This window comes from Mixophyes fleayi, chromosome 6 (genome assembly GCF_038048845.1).
Source record: "Mixophyes fleayi isolate aMixFle1 chromosome 6, aMixFle1.hap1, whole genome shotgun sequence".
NCBI lineage: Eukaryota > Metazoa > Chordata > Amphibia > Anura > Limnodynastidae > Mixophyes > Mixophyes fleayi.
In genome coordinates, this window is record NC_134407.1 from 191,233,522 (window position 1) to 191,246,893 (window position 13,372).

The 13,372-nt window shown below is 41.2% G+C and overlaps 1 protein-coding gene across 1 annotated transcript; it reads left to right on the plus strand.

Annotated features, from left to right (window-relative positions):
* Positions 1-304: 304 nt before the first annotated feature.
* On the plus strand, positions 305-12,287 carry DDX27 (DEAD-box helicase 27). The gene is made up of 21 exons (XM_075177677.1): positions 305-523; positions 2,414-2,557; positions 2,678-2,737; positions 2,819-2,960; positions 3,049-3,092; positions 3,634-3,717; positions 4,280-4,385; positions 4,671-4,844; positions 5,022-5,172; positions 5,999-6,098; positions 6,283-6,424; positions 7,502-7,655; positions 7,766-7,847; positions 7,949-8,126; positions 8,213-8,319; positions 8,820-8,916; positions 9,678-9,772; positions 9,855-9,972; positions 10,148-10,244; positions 10,796-10,867; positions 11,990-12,287. The coding sequence occupies exons 1-21, from the start codon at positions 440-442 to the stop codon at positions 12,003-12,005; spliced, it is 2,247 nt and encodes a 748-aa protein (XP_075033778.1). The 5' UTR covers positions 305-439; the 3' UTR covers positions 12,006-12,287.
* The last annotated feature ends 1,085 nt before the right edge of the window (positions 12,288-13,372 follow it).

The window sequence follows — 13,372 nt, forward strand, 5'->3', positions numbered from 1 at the left end:
ACCAAATGTGTGATATTAAAATATACACCAGGGCCAAGTGCATCTATGTGACTTCTAATACCAGTAAGAATGTGGAGTAGGGAGTGTACAACTCCTTACACTACATAAGATCTCCTAATGCACACTGAAGTGATGACATCAGAACTCACTGTTGATAGATATTAACAGAAATTAAATTATCTCATTGGATTGTCCCTGTCAGAAAAGATCATGCTCATCTCAGATACAGTAATCTCTGTGTTTAGATTTCCTTAAATCCTTTAACAAACCATGTGTTTCCGGGGGAGGCTGCGTTTGGTGCACAATCACTTCCGGTTCCTGCCAGTAGTACACACGTGTGTAGTGTATGGGGAGACAGTGTCCGTACAGAGACAGCCGGGTGTACGGAGGATAGGGCCACATCCATATACCTGCAGAGATACACACTCTGGTCGGAAACATGTTGTCTGATCTGGATCTGATCGGGACGATCGAGGATGACGATGAGATCCCAGAGGAGCCGGAGTCTGAGGAGGAGGAAGAGGTAACGGGGGTAGTTACTGTAGACGATCTGTTGTAATGGGGGCATGGGAAGTTGTGTCTGTACAGCTGTCATGGCATGATGGGACTTGTAGTCCTCATAACCTACAGCTGGAGCCTGTGGTAAGATATAGTGATCAGGAGCAGGTGAGAAGCATCAATGTGGCAGGTTAATATTAGGGGTAGTGGGCTGTCCTGTGGGATAGTCCATGTTTGACATATAAATACATATCAAAAGCCATGAAAAAAAACTAAGTCATGCTAATGGTTCATTCCCCCTGTACTGGCTAGAAAACTACTCACCTAGCCTATAAAAAAAAACTAAAGGCTTTCATCTGTTATTGCAGCAAGTCATGATAAAGATGTATAGTGGAATCTAATGCAACAGGGTTCTATAGTTAAACTGAAAATGTACCTTGGCTTAACTCGGTGAACTCAGTGATTTTCATGGCATATCACTTTTTACTTAGGAAAGTGTGTTGGAAATTGAAAGTGTTTCCTGGTCCCCAGTTTCTAATTTGTTATTGCGAAGGAGGCCTCTAGGTTACCAATTGTCTGCCATACAAATGCCTGGCTGAATGGTGTGACATATTGGGGTATAGAGCTCCTTTAAAAGGCATGGTAAGTATGGGGGGCACTGTAATCGAGCGCACATGTGTTAAGTGTAGAAGACAATTTTGATGTCAACATAAAATATGTCCCATTAGTATGTAAATATAACATGATACAGGCTCCACTCTTGTTTCACGACAGGTGTGAGTAGGTAAAAAGTTTTCAACTTTAATGGTTTAAAAGACATTGTCAATATCATGTTGCTGGTACTTAATATATGGATGATAATGAATGCCTTCTATGCAGTTTTTTGGCAATAGTATATAAAAAAAATAAAAAATACTGTAATGTGGTGATATTAATTTTTGTCACTAGCACATCACACCTTTTTAAATAGGCCCTTTAGCGTTAGGAAGTAATATATGTACTTTGAGATCCTTCTACAGTGAAGGTAAAGATTGTGCTGGTATTCCTTTTGAGGCGTTCTCATTTATTATCAATATTTTTTAAATAACCCTCTCCTCATCCCCCAGTAGTAGAGCTGCATAAGTCCCAAGTCTGGACTGGAGCAGTCGATCACCTATATTCATTGTTGCAGTAACTGTCCTGTCGGCTATATCCACAGTTACCCACAGATCACTTTCAAACATGTCCCCGCTGTCACCAAGGGCATAGTGAGAGAGTGGAAATCTTCAAATGGTAGCAGAGGATGTAAAGGGGGGGGGGGGGGGGTGTCACAAACTGCAATCTCTAGTTTGCAGCTTGTGATTGGTCCTCCTGCTTCCCCATAACCGGCTCTTCTCCCCCAACGTTTCAGCTGGGGCTGTGAGAGAAACAGAGGATTCTGGGAAGAACGGCTGCACAGAGCAGCCCCTTAGGAAATTATTTTCCTAGGTGGTAATGCGTGTTTAGGTGGATACTGTACTTAAAATCCATGCTATAGGAAACAGCAATTGGGCTCATTCAGGAATGTATGTATGTAAAAGTAATTTGTTGAACCTAAGAGTATGAGATAGCTTACGTTCCATTGGGACAGCAATCTTATGTGCATAAGAGAGTTTCTTAGAGGATTAATGAGCACTTTCTTAACGAGATGACCGTAGCTTCAACTATATTAAAAATACTGTCTTGTTATTAGAGCGTACTTATAATTTATAAATTGCTTTTTTGAATATCCCATCCAACCGTACTAGCAGATCTCTCCTGCATGCTCTCCGTGTGTGTCCGCGGGACTGAATACAGATAACGCCTGACATGTAGGATGGGAAGTACCGTAATAGCAGGAGGTAATAACTTGTAAGGAGTATAACATTTGCCCTTTGTGGATTCCCTTGTATACCAGGAGAAGCCCATCGTCCTCTCCAAAAAGAAGCAGGACAAAGCTAAACACAATGGAGACTTCAGTGCAGATTTTGTGTTTGGTGAGCGGGATGCACAGGCCGATGACAGCTGGGTGATGGATGATGTTATGAAGCAACTAAAAAAGGTGAGGAGGGTTATTTGCTCCCACAGCTGGTGACCCTGCACCAGTCAGTATTCCAGTAGTGGTCTGTAAACTCTTCCCTTGGTATTACTCTGCGCTACCCTCATTTCCTTTTTCCCCCAGAGAACTGCCACCAGTTTGGATGACAAAATTGAGACGGTTAGAAGGAAGAGGAAGAACCAGGTCAGTAACCCACTTACCATTTGGTTCTGGTCTCCAAGCCTCCCAACAATGCACTTATAACACTTCCTCCATCTAATACAGGACAATGCAGAGAAGGAAGTTAAACAGTCAGAGAAAGACGAGGAAGTAAAAAGTGAGGAGGAAGACGAGAAAGAGATTGAAGAAAACGAGGAAAGCGGAGAGGAATTTTCCTCAGGGGAAGAGAGTGTGTTAACTAAAGCTGGTGAGATGTCTGACTGTCGCCCCTTTTCTAGTCTCTCTTGTCGTTCTCTCAGTATATAACATACCACCTCTCGTTGCTTTACTTGTAGACACACTGAGAATAAAGGAGAAAAAGAAGAAAAAAGGCACTGGGGTAAGTACAACGTATGCATACAATCCACACTAATATGTACTTATGTGAGCACATTTGCAGGTAAGATGCCTTAGAACTGGTGCAACATGGTTCTTTGTAATTGTCAAAGCTTTTGTAGCATTGGTATAAGTACAATGCACAGGCTGCTAGTATGTGTTATGTCACTGGTTCAATAGACTTGTCTCTTTTTGGGGGTAATCCATTCTGTGGTCTCGCCTGTGTAGCCTCTATTGCCTGTGGTGGAACTAGAGATATGTTCATGAATCAGTTTTATGTTTATACTACATATACTAGTGTTTTTATTATAATGTATTTATGTTTAGATTGTACATAGTCTGTTAGGTCTTTTTAATCTTTGTAAGACACTACCTATCTATGTATCTGGTTATGTAAGTGGTCTCCCTATATATGCCCTTTGTTTTTTAACTATATATTCATATGCTTATGTATGTATCCATGTGTCGGTATGACATGGGAAATGTCCAGGGGATGTATGTTAATGTGTATCTAATTGAGCTGCCTTATGATCTTTCATTTTTAGAGATCTGGATTTTTTGAAGATGCTTCTCAGTTTGATGAGAGTTTGACTTTCCCAGATATGAACCTGTCCCGACCACTGCTGAAGGTACGGGTATATGCTTTCTTTGTCAATTTAAATACCACTAATCCATTTTGGCAGATAGCTGTAAAAACTCCATTGTCAGAACTATTAGATGTTTGAAACTGAACATGTGCTTCTACATAGCAGAGCGCAAGTTGTTCTTCTGTTTTGTAATATTGCCATTTCAGGCTGCCGGTGGTTCCATGTTGGTTATATTCAGTGGCGTTTGGTATCAGTAGCAGCTGTACCTAAAATCTAACTGTATTTCTAGATTTTGTAACTTGGCGACTAGGACCCCCCACCCTATGTGTAATTATTTATTTCTATTTCCCTATTTGTCAGGTAAAATAAAATCATATTAAATACCCAAAGTATTGTAAAGTTATTCACGGATTAAGCAACACAGAGAAGCTGTGAACTGTAGTCTGGTCATGAAGATAAGAGGTGCTCCGGTCATGACGTGGTTTAATGAAGACTTCTTGGTGTTGTAACCTGTGAACCCAAGCAGTGTGCACTTCTCTGGGATTTTTTTTCAGTCTCATCGGACTTTGTGGAAATGTTTTCATTTGCAACCTTTCTGTTCCAGGCCATCTCTGCCATGAGCTTTACACAGCCGACCCCTATCCAGAAGGCCTGCATCCCCATGGGGCTGTTGGGAAGGGACATCTGTGCCTGTGCTGCCACCGGGACAGGTGAGGAGTGGGTGTCGCATATATCATCAAATAAAGCTGGGAAATTAGTGTTGAAATTTTGTAACTTTCCCGTGCTTCTCCGCTCAGCTCACAAAAGAAAAAGCGTGTATTTCTGCTTGTCGGATATGGTCAAATGTTTACTAAAAATCCATCCTTAAGTTACTGGCTTTGGCAGCCGTGTATGCTACAGCAGGCTTCTATTGTTACTTGTGCTATTAATATTTTGCCATTTTCATTGTTTGCATATGTTTGTTCTTGTCCCTGATCCACCTTTTACTTTGACAGGCAAAACGGCTGCATTTATGCTTCCGGTTCTGGAGCGTCTTATCTACAAGCCGAGAGAGGCTCCAGTGACCCGGGTGCTGGTTCTGGTCCCGACGCGTGAGCTTGGCATCCAGGTGCATGCCGTCAGCAGACAACTTGCCCAGTTCACAGAGGTCACCTGCTGTTTGACTGTGGGTAAGTGCGCTGTAGATGTCAGTCCAGCAATAGATTCCTCTGGTCGCTTGTAGCCTGGGTTGTTTGATGGGTTGTAACGTGCCGTCCACTCCCATAGAAATCTGTTACCTTTTTTGTGTCTTCATGTACATTGTGTTGCTCTGTATGAACACTGGGTTGTCCTATGGTTTCTTACAGGGGGTCTGGATGTGAAATCTCAGGAAGCTGCCCTAAGAGCTGGTCCCGATATTCTCATTGCCACCCCAGGGAGACTCATTGACCATCTGCACAACTGCCCCTCATTCAGCCTTGATGCAATCGAAGTGCTGATCCTGGATGAGGCAGATCGGTGAGTATCCCGACCTAACATACTGATAACAAAGGGTCTTTAGGCAACATCTGTGCTTGTCTGAGAAGTCTGTGCTAATCCTCTTAAAAGTGCTCTTCTTTCATTTGTGCTTTTAGATTTATGGTGTGTGTACTACAAGTGGTTTTTATATTACTATAAATAGCCAGTGTATCTTCTGTACATAGGAAATATTTCCAATGATTTTATTACTTTACTGACAACCTTTCAGTTTATATTCTGTCCTTTCGTACGTCCATCTTTAAGTCTCCTACATACACGATGGAGGTAGCCATTTTGTGGTCCTTTTGTACACTTCTTGCCTTGGTGATCTCACAAGTTCAAAGCAAATCGTTAGGCTGCATTCTTGCCACTATTGTTCAGTACACAAAATGATTGCCACCAACATACAACCCCTTACCCATTAACCAAACTCTCTTGCTCCTTTATTTTTATTTTATACTTCCTCGCATTTTTCCTGATACATTTTTCCTCTCCTCCGTTTATCTCTATTCTGTCAGTTTTTAGTCCTAAAGCAATCATTTGATCATGTAACTCAATTTACCTGTGAAACATAAACCCCTCTCGTGTGTTGATATATGTTGGTGGGTGGTGTCTGATGAGCCAGACTACACGTCTCTTCTGCTTATTTGTTGAGGGTGTGCAAGGAGTATCGTAGAGCAGGGAAGGAGAAGTCAGACATCTGATGGGGGTTGGTAGCCCTACATGCCAGCAGTCATATAAGAGTGGTATATTGGACACATAGACAACATAGGCCAACGGGGCTACAAGGAATTGACGTAACCTTTTGTCATTCTTTTATCTGTAGAATGCTGGATGAATATTTTGAAGAACAGATGAAGGAGATCATCAGACTTTGCTCCCATCAAAGACAGACTCTACTCTTCTCAGCAACTATGTCTGAGGAGGTGCTGCTTTTTATATTCATAGTCACCATCTAAACACTAGTGCATGTGACACGATGACTGGAATAGCTTGTTTCTGTATATGAATATTGTGTGAAAGAAAATAAGGGTTTATCTTTATGATAAGTAAGGAATATATGGTTATATCAAAAGCTAATAAAATATTCTGACTTACATTCTTTGGCAGGTTCAAGATTTGGCCTCTGTGTCTCTTCGAAATCCTGTGCGTATCTTTGTAAACAGCAATACCGATGTTGCGCCGTTTCTGCGTCAAGAATTTGTTAGGATCCGACCAAATCGAGAGGGTGACCGGGAAGCCATTGCTTGTGGTAAATACAACCGTCGCTGTGGTACTTATGTATGTCGGTGGTAGTGTCCGTGAGAGGAGGTGTTCTGGCCCTCTTAGACTGACTAGTCTCTCCATTTCAAGTGATCATTAAATGAATCAAAGTATATCAAGTAACCCCTGCTTTGCCCTATTTACTGATCATTTATAAAGATGGCACCCCAGGTAAGCCATTTCTGTGTGTGTTAACAGCTAGAGGGACCAGCTATATTTCCAGGGTGAACACCCACAGGGACTCTTTGCTGAATGTGAGAAGATAATCTGCTATAATACTATGGTATCGTGTGATACACATAACCATTAGTTATTGTAGTATTTAAATAATGTCATCCTGTCCTGAGTAGCTCTTTGTCCTGGTAATTTTAGTTTAGCATGGTCTAGATAAGATATTGGCAAGCTACTGGCAGAGTGTGCTGAATCTAGATCATGCAGTAATATGAAGGAATGAATTTGGCGAGATGAAGAGATTGGTGTTTTGGATGAGGTGATGTTGGTCTGGTATTTTTGTAAGGTAAAGTTTGTGTCATGTTGAAGTTAATTTACACAAACGCCACTCCGTCTGGTGATAGATGCTCTTTACACGAGTCGTACTACAAATGGAACGCCTTTCATTTGGACACCGTGTCGTCAAAGCCCTCACAACGCTGCCCACTTCTCATTGTAGAAGTACCTGAAAAAGTGTTGGCATCTTGCTGCGTAAAGGTGCTTAATCTCGCCATTTGTCGAGATGTTGTGTTATCTATATGGTGGCTTATGTTGATTCCATTTAAGCTGGCAGCATAGGAACAATCAGTGATCAAAAAAGGCCAGATAGCAATCTGATCGTCACACACAAAACTTCCAAAGTTTTGTGTGTGATGATACAAAGTTTCCATTTGAAGCACCTATACAACATAGGCCAATGTAAACTTAAGTGCTGGCTGACAACTTTTATTAGTTACTTGTTTGGCTGGATCTGATAGTTCTCCATCATTTATTGTCCACATATAAAAATATCTGTACAATGTCTACAAAACAGTTGTATTGGGCACACACCGTTCATACCCGTTTTCTCTTGCAGCTCTTCTCACCCGCACCTTCCAGGACCACGTCATGCTCTTCACTCAGACAAAGAAGCAGGCCCATCGCATGCATATCCTCTTGGGGCTGATGGGGCTACGGGTGGGAGAACTTCACGGAAATCTCTCCCAGACACAGCGTTTAGAGGCCCTCCGGTAACTACCAGATTACATCTTTTATATATGACCGGGTAATGGGGTCCAGTGTACACATATGAAAATCTCCAACCTCTCTGAATTCCTCCCACTATCTTCCTCTTTTGCAGACGATTTAAAGATGAGCAGATTGATATTCTGGTTGCCACAGACGTGGCTGCCCGAGGCTTGGACATTCACGGAGTAAAAACGGTGAGCACTAAACCAAGACAACTGTTTACATCAGTAACCTAATAAACATTACGGCAGTCAGATTTGAAAGAACACTGTTCATAACTATTCTATTTATTCAGGTAATAAACCTTACCATGCCTGGCACGGTAAAGCATTACGTGCACAGAGTTGGCCGTACGGCACGTGCCGGTAAGGCAGGACGATCGGTGTCTCTAGTTGGGGAAGAAGAGAGGAAGATGCTAAAGGAAATTGTGAAGAAAGCACAGGCGCCGGTGAAGGCGAGAATCCTTCCACAAGGTGAGAGGCCAATTAAACATTATGGTTGGGTTACAGGGAGGGAGAAACTTTATATCTCAAGTAGATTCAGTAACGTTTCTCCTCAGATGTGATTTCCAAGTTTCGGGACAAGATTACAAAATTGGAAAAGGAGATCTATGCGGTGTTACAGCTGGAGAGAGAGGAGAAAGAGATGCAGAAATCTGAGGCTCAGGTGGGAAGAATATCTACTAACAAGATGACTTTTACAAATACGTGAATGCGTTTGCTTCCTTTAAACATGTTTTATCCAACTGCAGAAGCCCTCTTTCCGCCTGATTTCTGTCTGTATATCTGCTATAGACAGGGTCTGTCCACTTGCTTTATATATGGAACCCTCTGTGGAGTTCATAGTAGATCAGTGAGGATAAAACACAACTAGATACAAGTGATTTATGTAGGCAGTGTGGGCTTCACTCTGGTCATAGAATGATCTCCAAACTCTCTGTCTGCTCAATCGATTTTATCAATAACTAAGTGTTTCGACTCCATTTCTAAAGCGTTGTAGCTCAGGATGTCCCATGAAGTAGCTGTCACTTTTGCATGCAGTGGTATATTATATATGGTATATTGTGCAGAAGCAGCACCATAAAGCTGTGATAGTACACCCTCCTCCGTGTGTAATTTATATATTTTCGTGCATATTGAAGACCTTTAATTCTGTTCACACTTCAGATCAGTGTTGCACAAAAGAAGCTGCAGTCAGGGGCAGAACCTGAGAATATGGAAAGAAGTTGGTTTCAAACAAGGGAAGAGCGAAAGAAGGAAAAATGTAAGTACAAAAGCTCTAAGCCATGGGGGGGGGGTTTTTAAAGCAAAAAAACAAGACTTTATTTTTTTTTAGGCTCCAATAAGATAATAGATCTTTATATAGTAAATTCTCATCTATTAAACTTAAAAAATTAAGTGTTCATTCTTACCCTGACTTTCACTGCAGCTTTATTAAGTACTGTATGATGGAGTTGTAAACACCAATAGGAACTTCCCAAGGGTAGTGGATAAATGGGCAACACGGTGGCGTAGTGGTTAGCACTTCTGCCTCACAGCACTGGGATCATGAGTTCAATTCCTGACCATGGCCTTATCTGTGTGGAGTTTGTATGTTCTCCCCGTGTTTGCGTGGGTTTCCCCCGGGTGCTTCGGTTAACTTCCACACTCCCAAAAACATACTGGTAGGTTAATTGGCTGCTATCAAAAATTGACCCTAGTCTCTGTCTGTCTGTCCCCCCCCTCTGTCTGTCTGTCTGTGTGTGTGTCTATATTAGGGAATTTAGACTGTAAGCTCCAGTGGGGCAGGGACTGATGTGAATGAGTTCTCTCGCACTATCCTTACTCCCCAGTGTGTTACAAGATGGGTAATTGCCTCCATACTAAAGGTATGGACAAGATGGCATGCTGGACAGGATGTCCACCAAAAATCATCATCTAATCAAAATTGTAATTAATGCAGAATGGTAAAATGATAGGGTCATATGTGTGACTTGAAGATTAATATTTCGCCTCCTCTATATTTTGATTTCTAAACCACTCCAGTGTCACATGCTCTTCAGGAATTTGATCTGGCTCTGAGGGGAAAGAAAAAGAGGAAGAAATTCCTGGATAAAACGAAAAATAAAGCAGATTTGACGGTAATGAAGAGCCCAAGAGACTGTTTTGTTCTTTATATAGTTCGCTGTTCTCCCATGACCGGTGTCCTTCCTCTCTTTACAGCCCGAGGAACGCTCTCAGTTTGAGGTGCTGAAAGCTCAGATGTATGCAGAGCGTGCAGCCAAGAGAGACCGCAAACCAAAGAGAGCGCGGGCAATGCCTCCTGAGGAGGAAGCTGCAGGTATCCGTAGTAGAGCTGCCTTTATGTGTTAGCATACACAACCCAATATGTGCCACACGTGTAGCTTCAAAATGAATCTGCTGAAGTTGGGAGGTTCAGGAGTGAGAGACAGTGTGGATGAGTAAAATGTGGCCACTGCAATTTGTAGATAACTGCATTATTTTATTTATTTCAGCTAAAGCTTCAAAACCAAAGAAGCAGAAGAAACACACAGTGTTTGATGAGGAACTAACGAACACAAGTAGTAAAGCCCTGAAACAGTACAGAGCAGGGTAAGTTACTACAAGCCTCTTATGTCAAAGGAGTTGACCAGGGACCAACAAATATTTGCTTGGCACATCAGAAATGGTCTATGATCCCACATCGGGGTTGCAAATTACTTTTGTAGATAAGTATCATATGATCGCCAAGTCATATTCTCACAGCCCAAACAGTAGGTTAACCTGTGGCTGACGAGTCCAGCAGGTGACATTATATACATCAGGCCTGGACAACCTTTGGCTCTCCAGGTGTTGTGAAACTACAAGTCCCAGCATACCCTGCCAGCTATGCTGGGGCTTGTAGTTCCACATCATGTGAATGTGTTGCACTTTTTCTGTCACATTCGAATCCCCTAGGAAGAGAACGAAAGAGAATGTTCCCATGCACACGTTGTTCTGCTACTGAAAGTGCTGAAAATGATTTAGTCACCGCGTATAAATACATTTTCAGAATTCAACAATCTGACATGTGCGTAGCATTTAAACCTCTGAATCCTACGTCACGGTTCATGAAGGGAGAAAGTGTTGGGAGTTTTTTCTGATTGGTCTGTCTCTCTTTGCAGCCCATCCTTTGAGGACAGGAAGAGGCTGGGAATCCAACAACGTAGGAAAGGCAATTTTAAATCCAAATCCAGGTATGTGTCAAAATGTAAAAAAAAAAAAAATCTCAGTGAAAATCTGACTTACAGGTAAAAGATAAATTACCATAATTATATAAAAATCTGGCACCCCATATGGACGGCTTGCTCGCAGAAAAGTACATTGTGGCGACTATGTCAAAACTGGCTCTACGAAGACACCACTAAATTCATGGCACAAGTACCGCTGCTTCCTTCCTTTGCCACGACTGTCCTGTGAAAACCATCTAACTAAAGGGATTGTCAACTCGACATGCATAATTTACTATGTAGTATGTAAGGAGCAAAAAAAAATAAAAAATCTTGTATTATGGATAATTAGTGTAAGAGTTGTAGATGTGGCGCATTGTAGAACCAGATCGGTTAGCTGCAGCAGTCATGCAATTGACACACAGCATTGGTCACCCACAGTGCCAAAATCTAAAACATGGGTCAGTCGGGGGGGTTCTGTCGTTTTTAGCCAAATGGCTCGAACATTATCTGGGCAACTCCTGTATTTTTTATTTTTTTTGCATACAAGCCACTGACCTTTATCAATAAACAAACTGGTCTTTTAGCAGCAGTGTATACAGCACATTTTATTATAAAACATACTGTTATTACACAATTATGTCGTGGCATAATGCTGGACACTTTTTTTTTTTCGTCATAGAGATCATTGCAGCTCACAGTCAATGGCTGAAGTTTTAGAACTGATGCATGTCTGTATACAATGCAACATGCATTGATCTTTCTGTAGATAACTATTATTGGGTAATCGGCACTTGCAGTACATTGCTGCTGTCAGCCGCCACGTTGGACACCATTTCCTCTGCACGTCTCCGTGCTGGCTGTCCAATATGCAGTGGATATGCAGAATAGCAGGGACCAGTAACATCTGCTACTGACCTACTGCAAGTGCAGCAGCTCAGATAAGAGGAAGTAGGCTAAATTCAGAGGGATGCGATGGTAGGAAAGTGAAATTTAAAAAACACATATAAAGAAAATGAAAGTTGTTGCATTTACAAGAATTAATGCTGGTGTGTTCTAAATCAAATTTGCATTCCGTGACATTTTTATTTGCTGCAATGACTATAATGTTCAATTTTTTTTTTTAATTAGTATGTTTGTGTCTCTCAGGTATCGCAGGAAGTGATCGTGTACTACACCGCTCACGCATTTTGAGTGTAGAGGGCAGCAGCGTTTGGACTGAATCATTTCCAACTATAGCAGCCCTTCACATGGGCTATGTACAGTTTTACAATGTGTCCAATCCATCATCAGTGTATCCTGTTCCAGCTCAGTCTGATCTTCTACCAGGATTATCTTCTCAAAACAGTGGATAAAAGGACTTGACGTACTACGCAGATGACTTCTGTTGGAAGTTGTGCGCTTGGGATCTAAAACAAAATGTTTATTAAAAAAAAAGTTGGTTTTTATTTGATTTAATTAAGTTGTGTACTTGTGTGACAGCTTGAAGCCAGTTTATGCTAATAACTTATTTAGGAATCTCTTCCTATGGTATTTTCATATGGCTTAGTGATTTCACAATATTGTGCTAATACCACAGAATCATTTACATGACCCATCCATAATAATACAGTAATAAAAGAAAAATCATTAGAAATGGATGAGTTAAAACCAGATAACCTTCAGCATTTACAATTAACTGTACTTGTATATTCAACCTACTGTCCTCAGCTAAAGAGGTTTCTCCTTTTACCAATAGCCTCTTGTGCCATACAAATGTGTACTGACACAGTGGCATTGAGCCTAACAAAAGTATTGTTGAGTTAGGTGCTATATGGGCTTTAATCTCTGGATCGCAGTGTTAACATGTCAATCACAGCTGCTCGCTGTACTGACCCTCCAGCCCTGTTGGAAAGAACGGGACTGACTGTGAACCAATGTAATACTTGTGAAACTATTCAAGCATACCTGGTGGTCTAACAGGGCATGCTGCTGCTTGTAGTTCCACCAAGCTGGGGCTGGTAGTTATTGTCCTTTATAAAGAGAAGTGCTGATGCTTTATGCAGTGATGTACGTTAAGGGGATCATGATGAAAAACGCATGTAGTAAGATTCACAAGCATTTCAAAACAGTCGGTGTATGCCGGGCTTCCTGGTGCTTCTAGTTGCACAATAGTATTTTAATTTGTTGAGAAAAAAACTACTTAAGGGGGAAATTTTACATTCATTGCATTTGGCAATGCCTTTGTTTAATATTTTTCTATCGTGTATACAAACAGGTTTACTCATTTTTAATAACTTACCAATAAAGTTTTGACTATAAATTAATTTATGCTCTTCATCCCTGAGTGCCCCTCTAGTGACCTTTTTCTCTTTTTACATGATGATTTGCTTTTAGATTTATTGAATTGTAAGTCACTAAGTAGAGTTGGTCAAAATATACCTTTCATCAAGCTCTTATTTTTAAAGGGAGTCTTCTATTGTTTTATTTATTGGCTTGTACATGCACTAGTAATATAAATCCATTGTTTAAATAAAGAAAAAATACAAAACA

What these genes read in the sequence shown, in the direction of transcription:
- DDX27 (XM_075177677.1), top strand. Translation starts at nt 440, where the DNA reads ATGTTGTCTGATCTGGATCTGATCGGGACGATCGAGGATGACGATGAG. An exon ending in CAGCGTTTAGAGGCCCTCCG is followed by an intron (nt 7,656 to 7,765) that starts GTAACTACCAGA and finishes CCTCTTTTGCAG; the next exon opens with ACGATTTAAAGATGAGCAGA. An exon ending in AGAGCGAAAGAAGGAAAAAT is followed by an intron (nt 8,917 to 9,677) that starts GTAAGTACAAAA and finishes AAACCACTCCAG; the next exon opens with TGTCACATGCTCTTCAGGAA.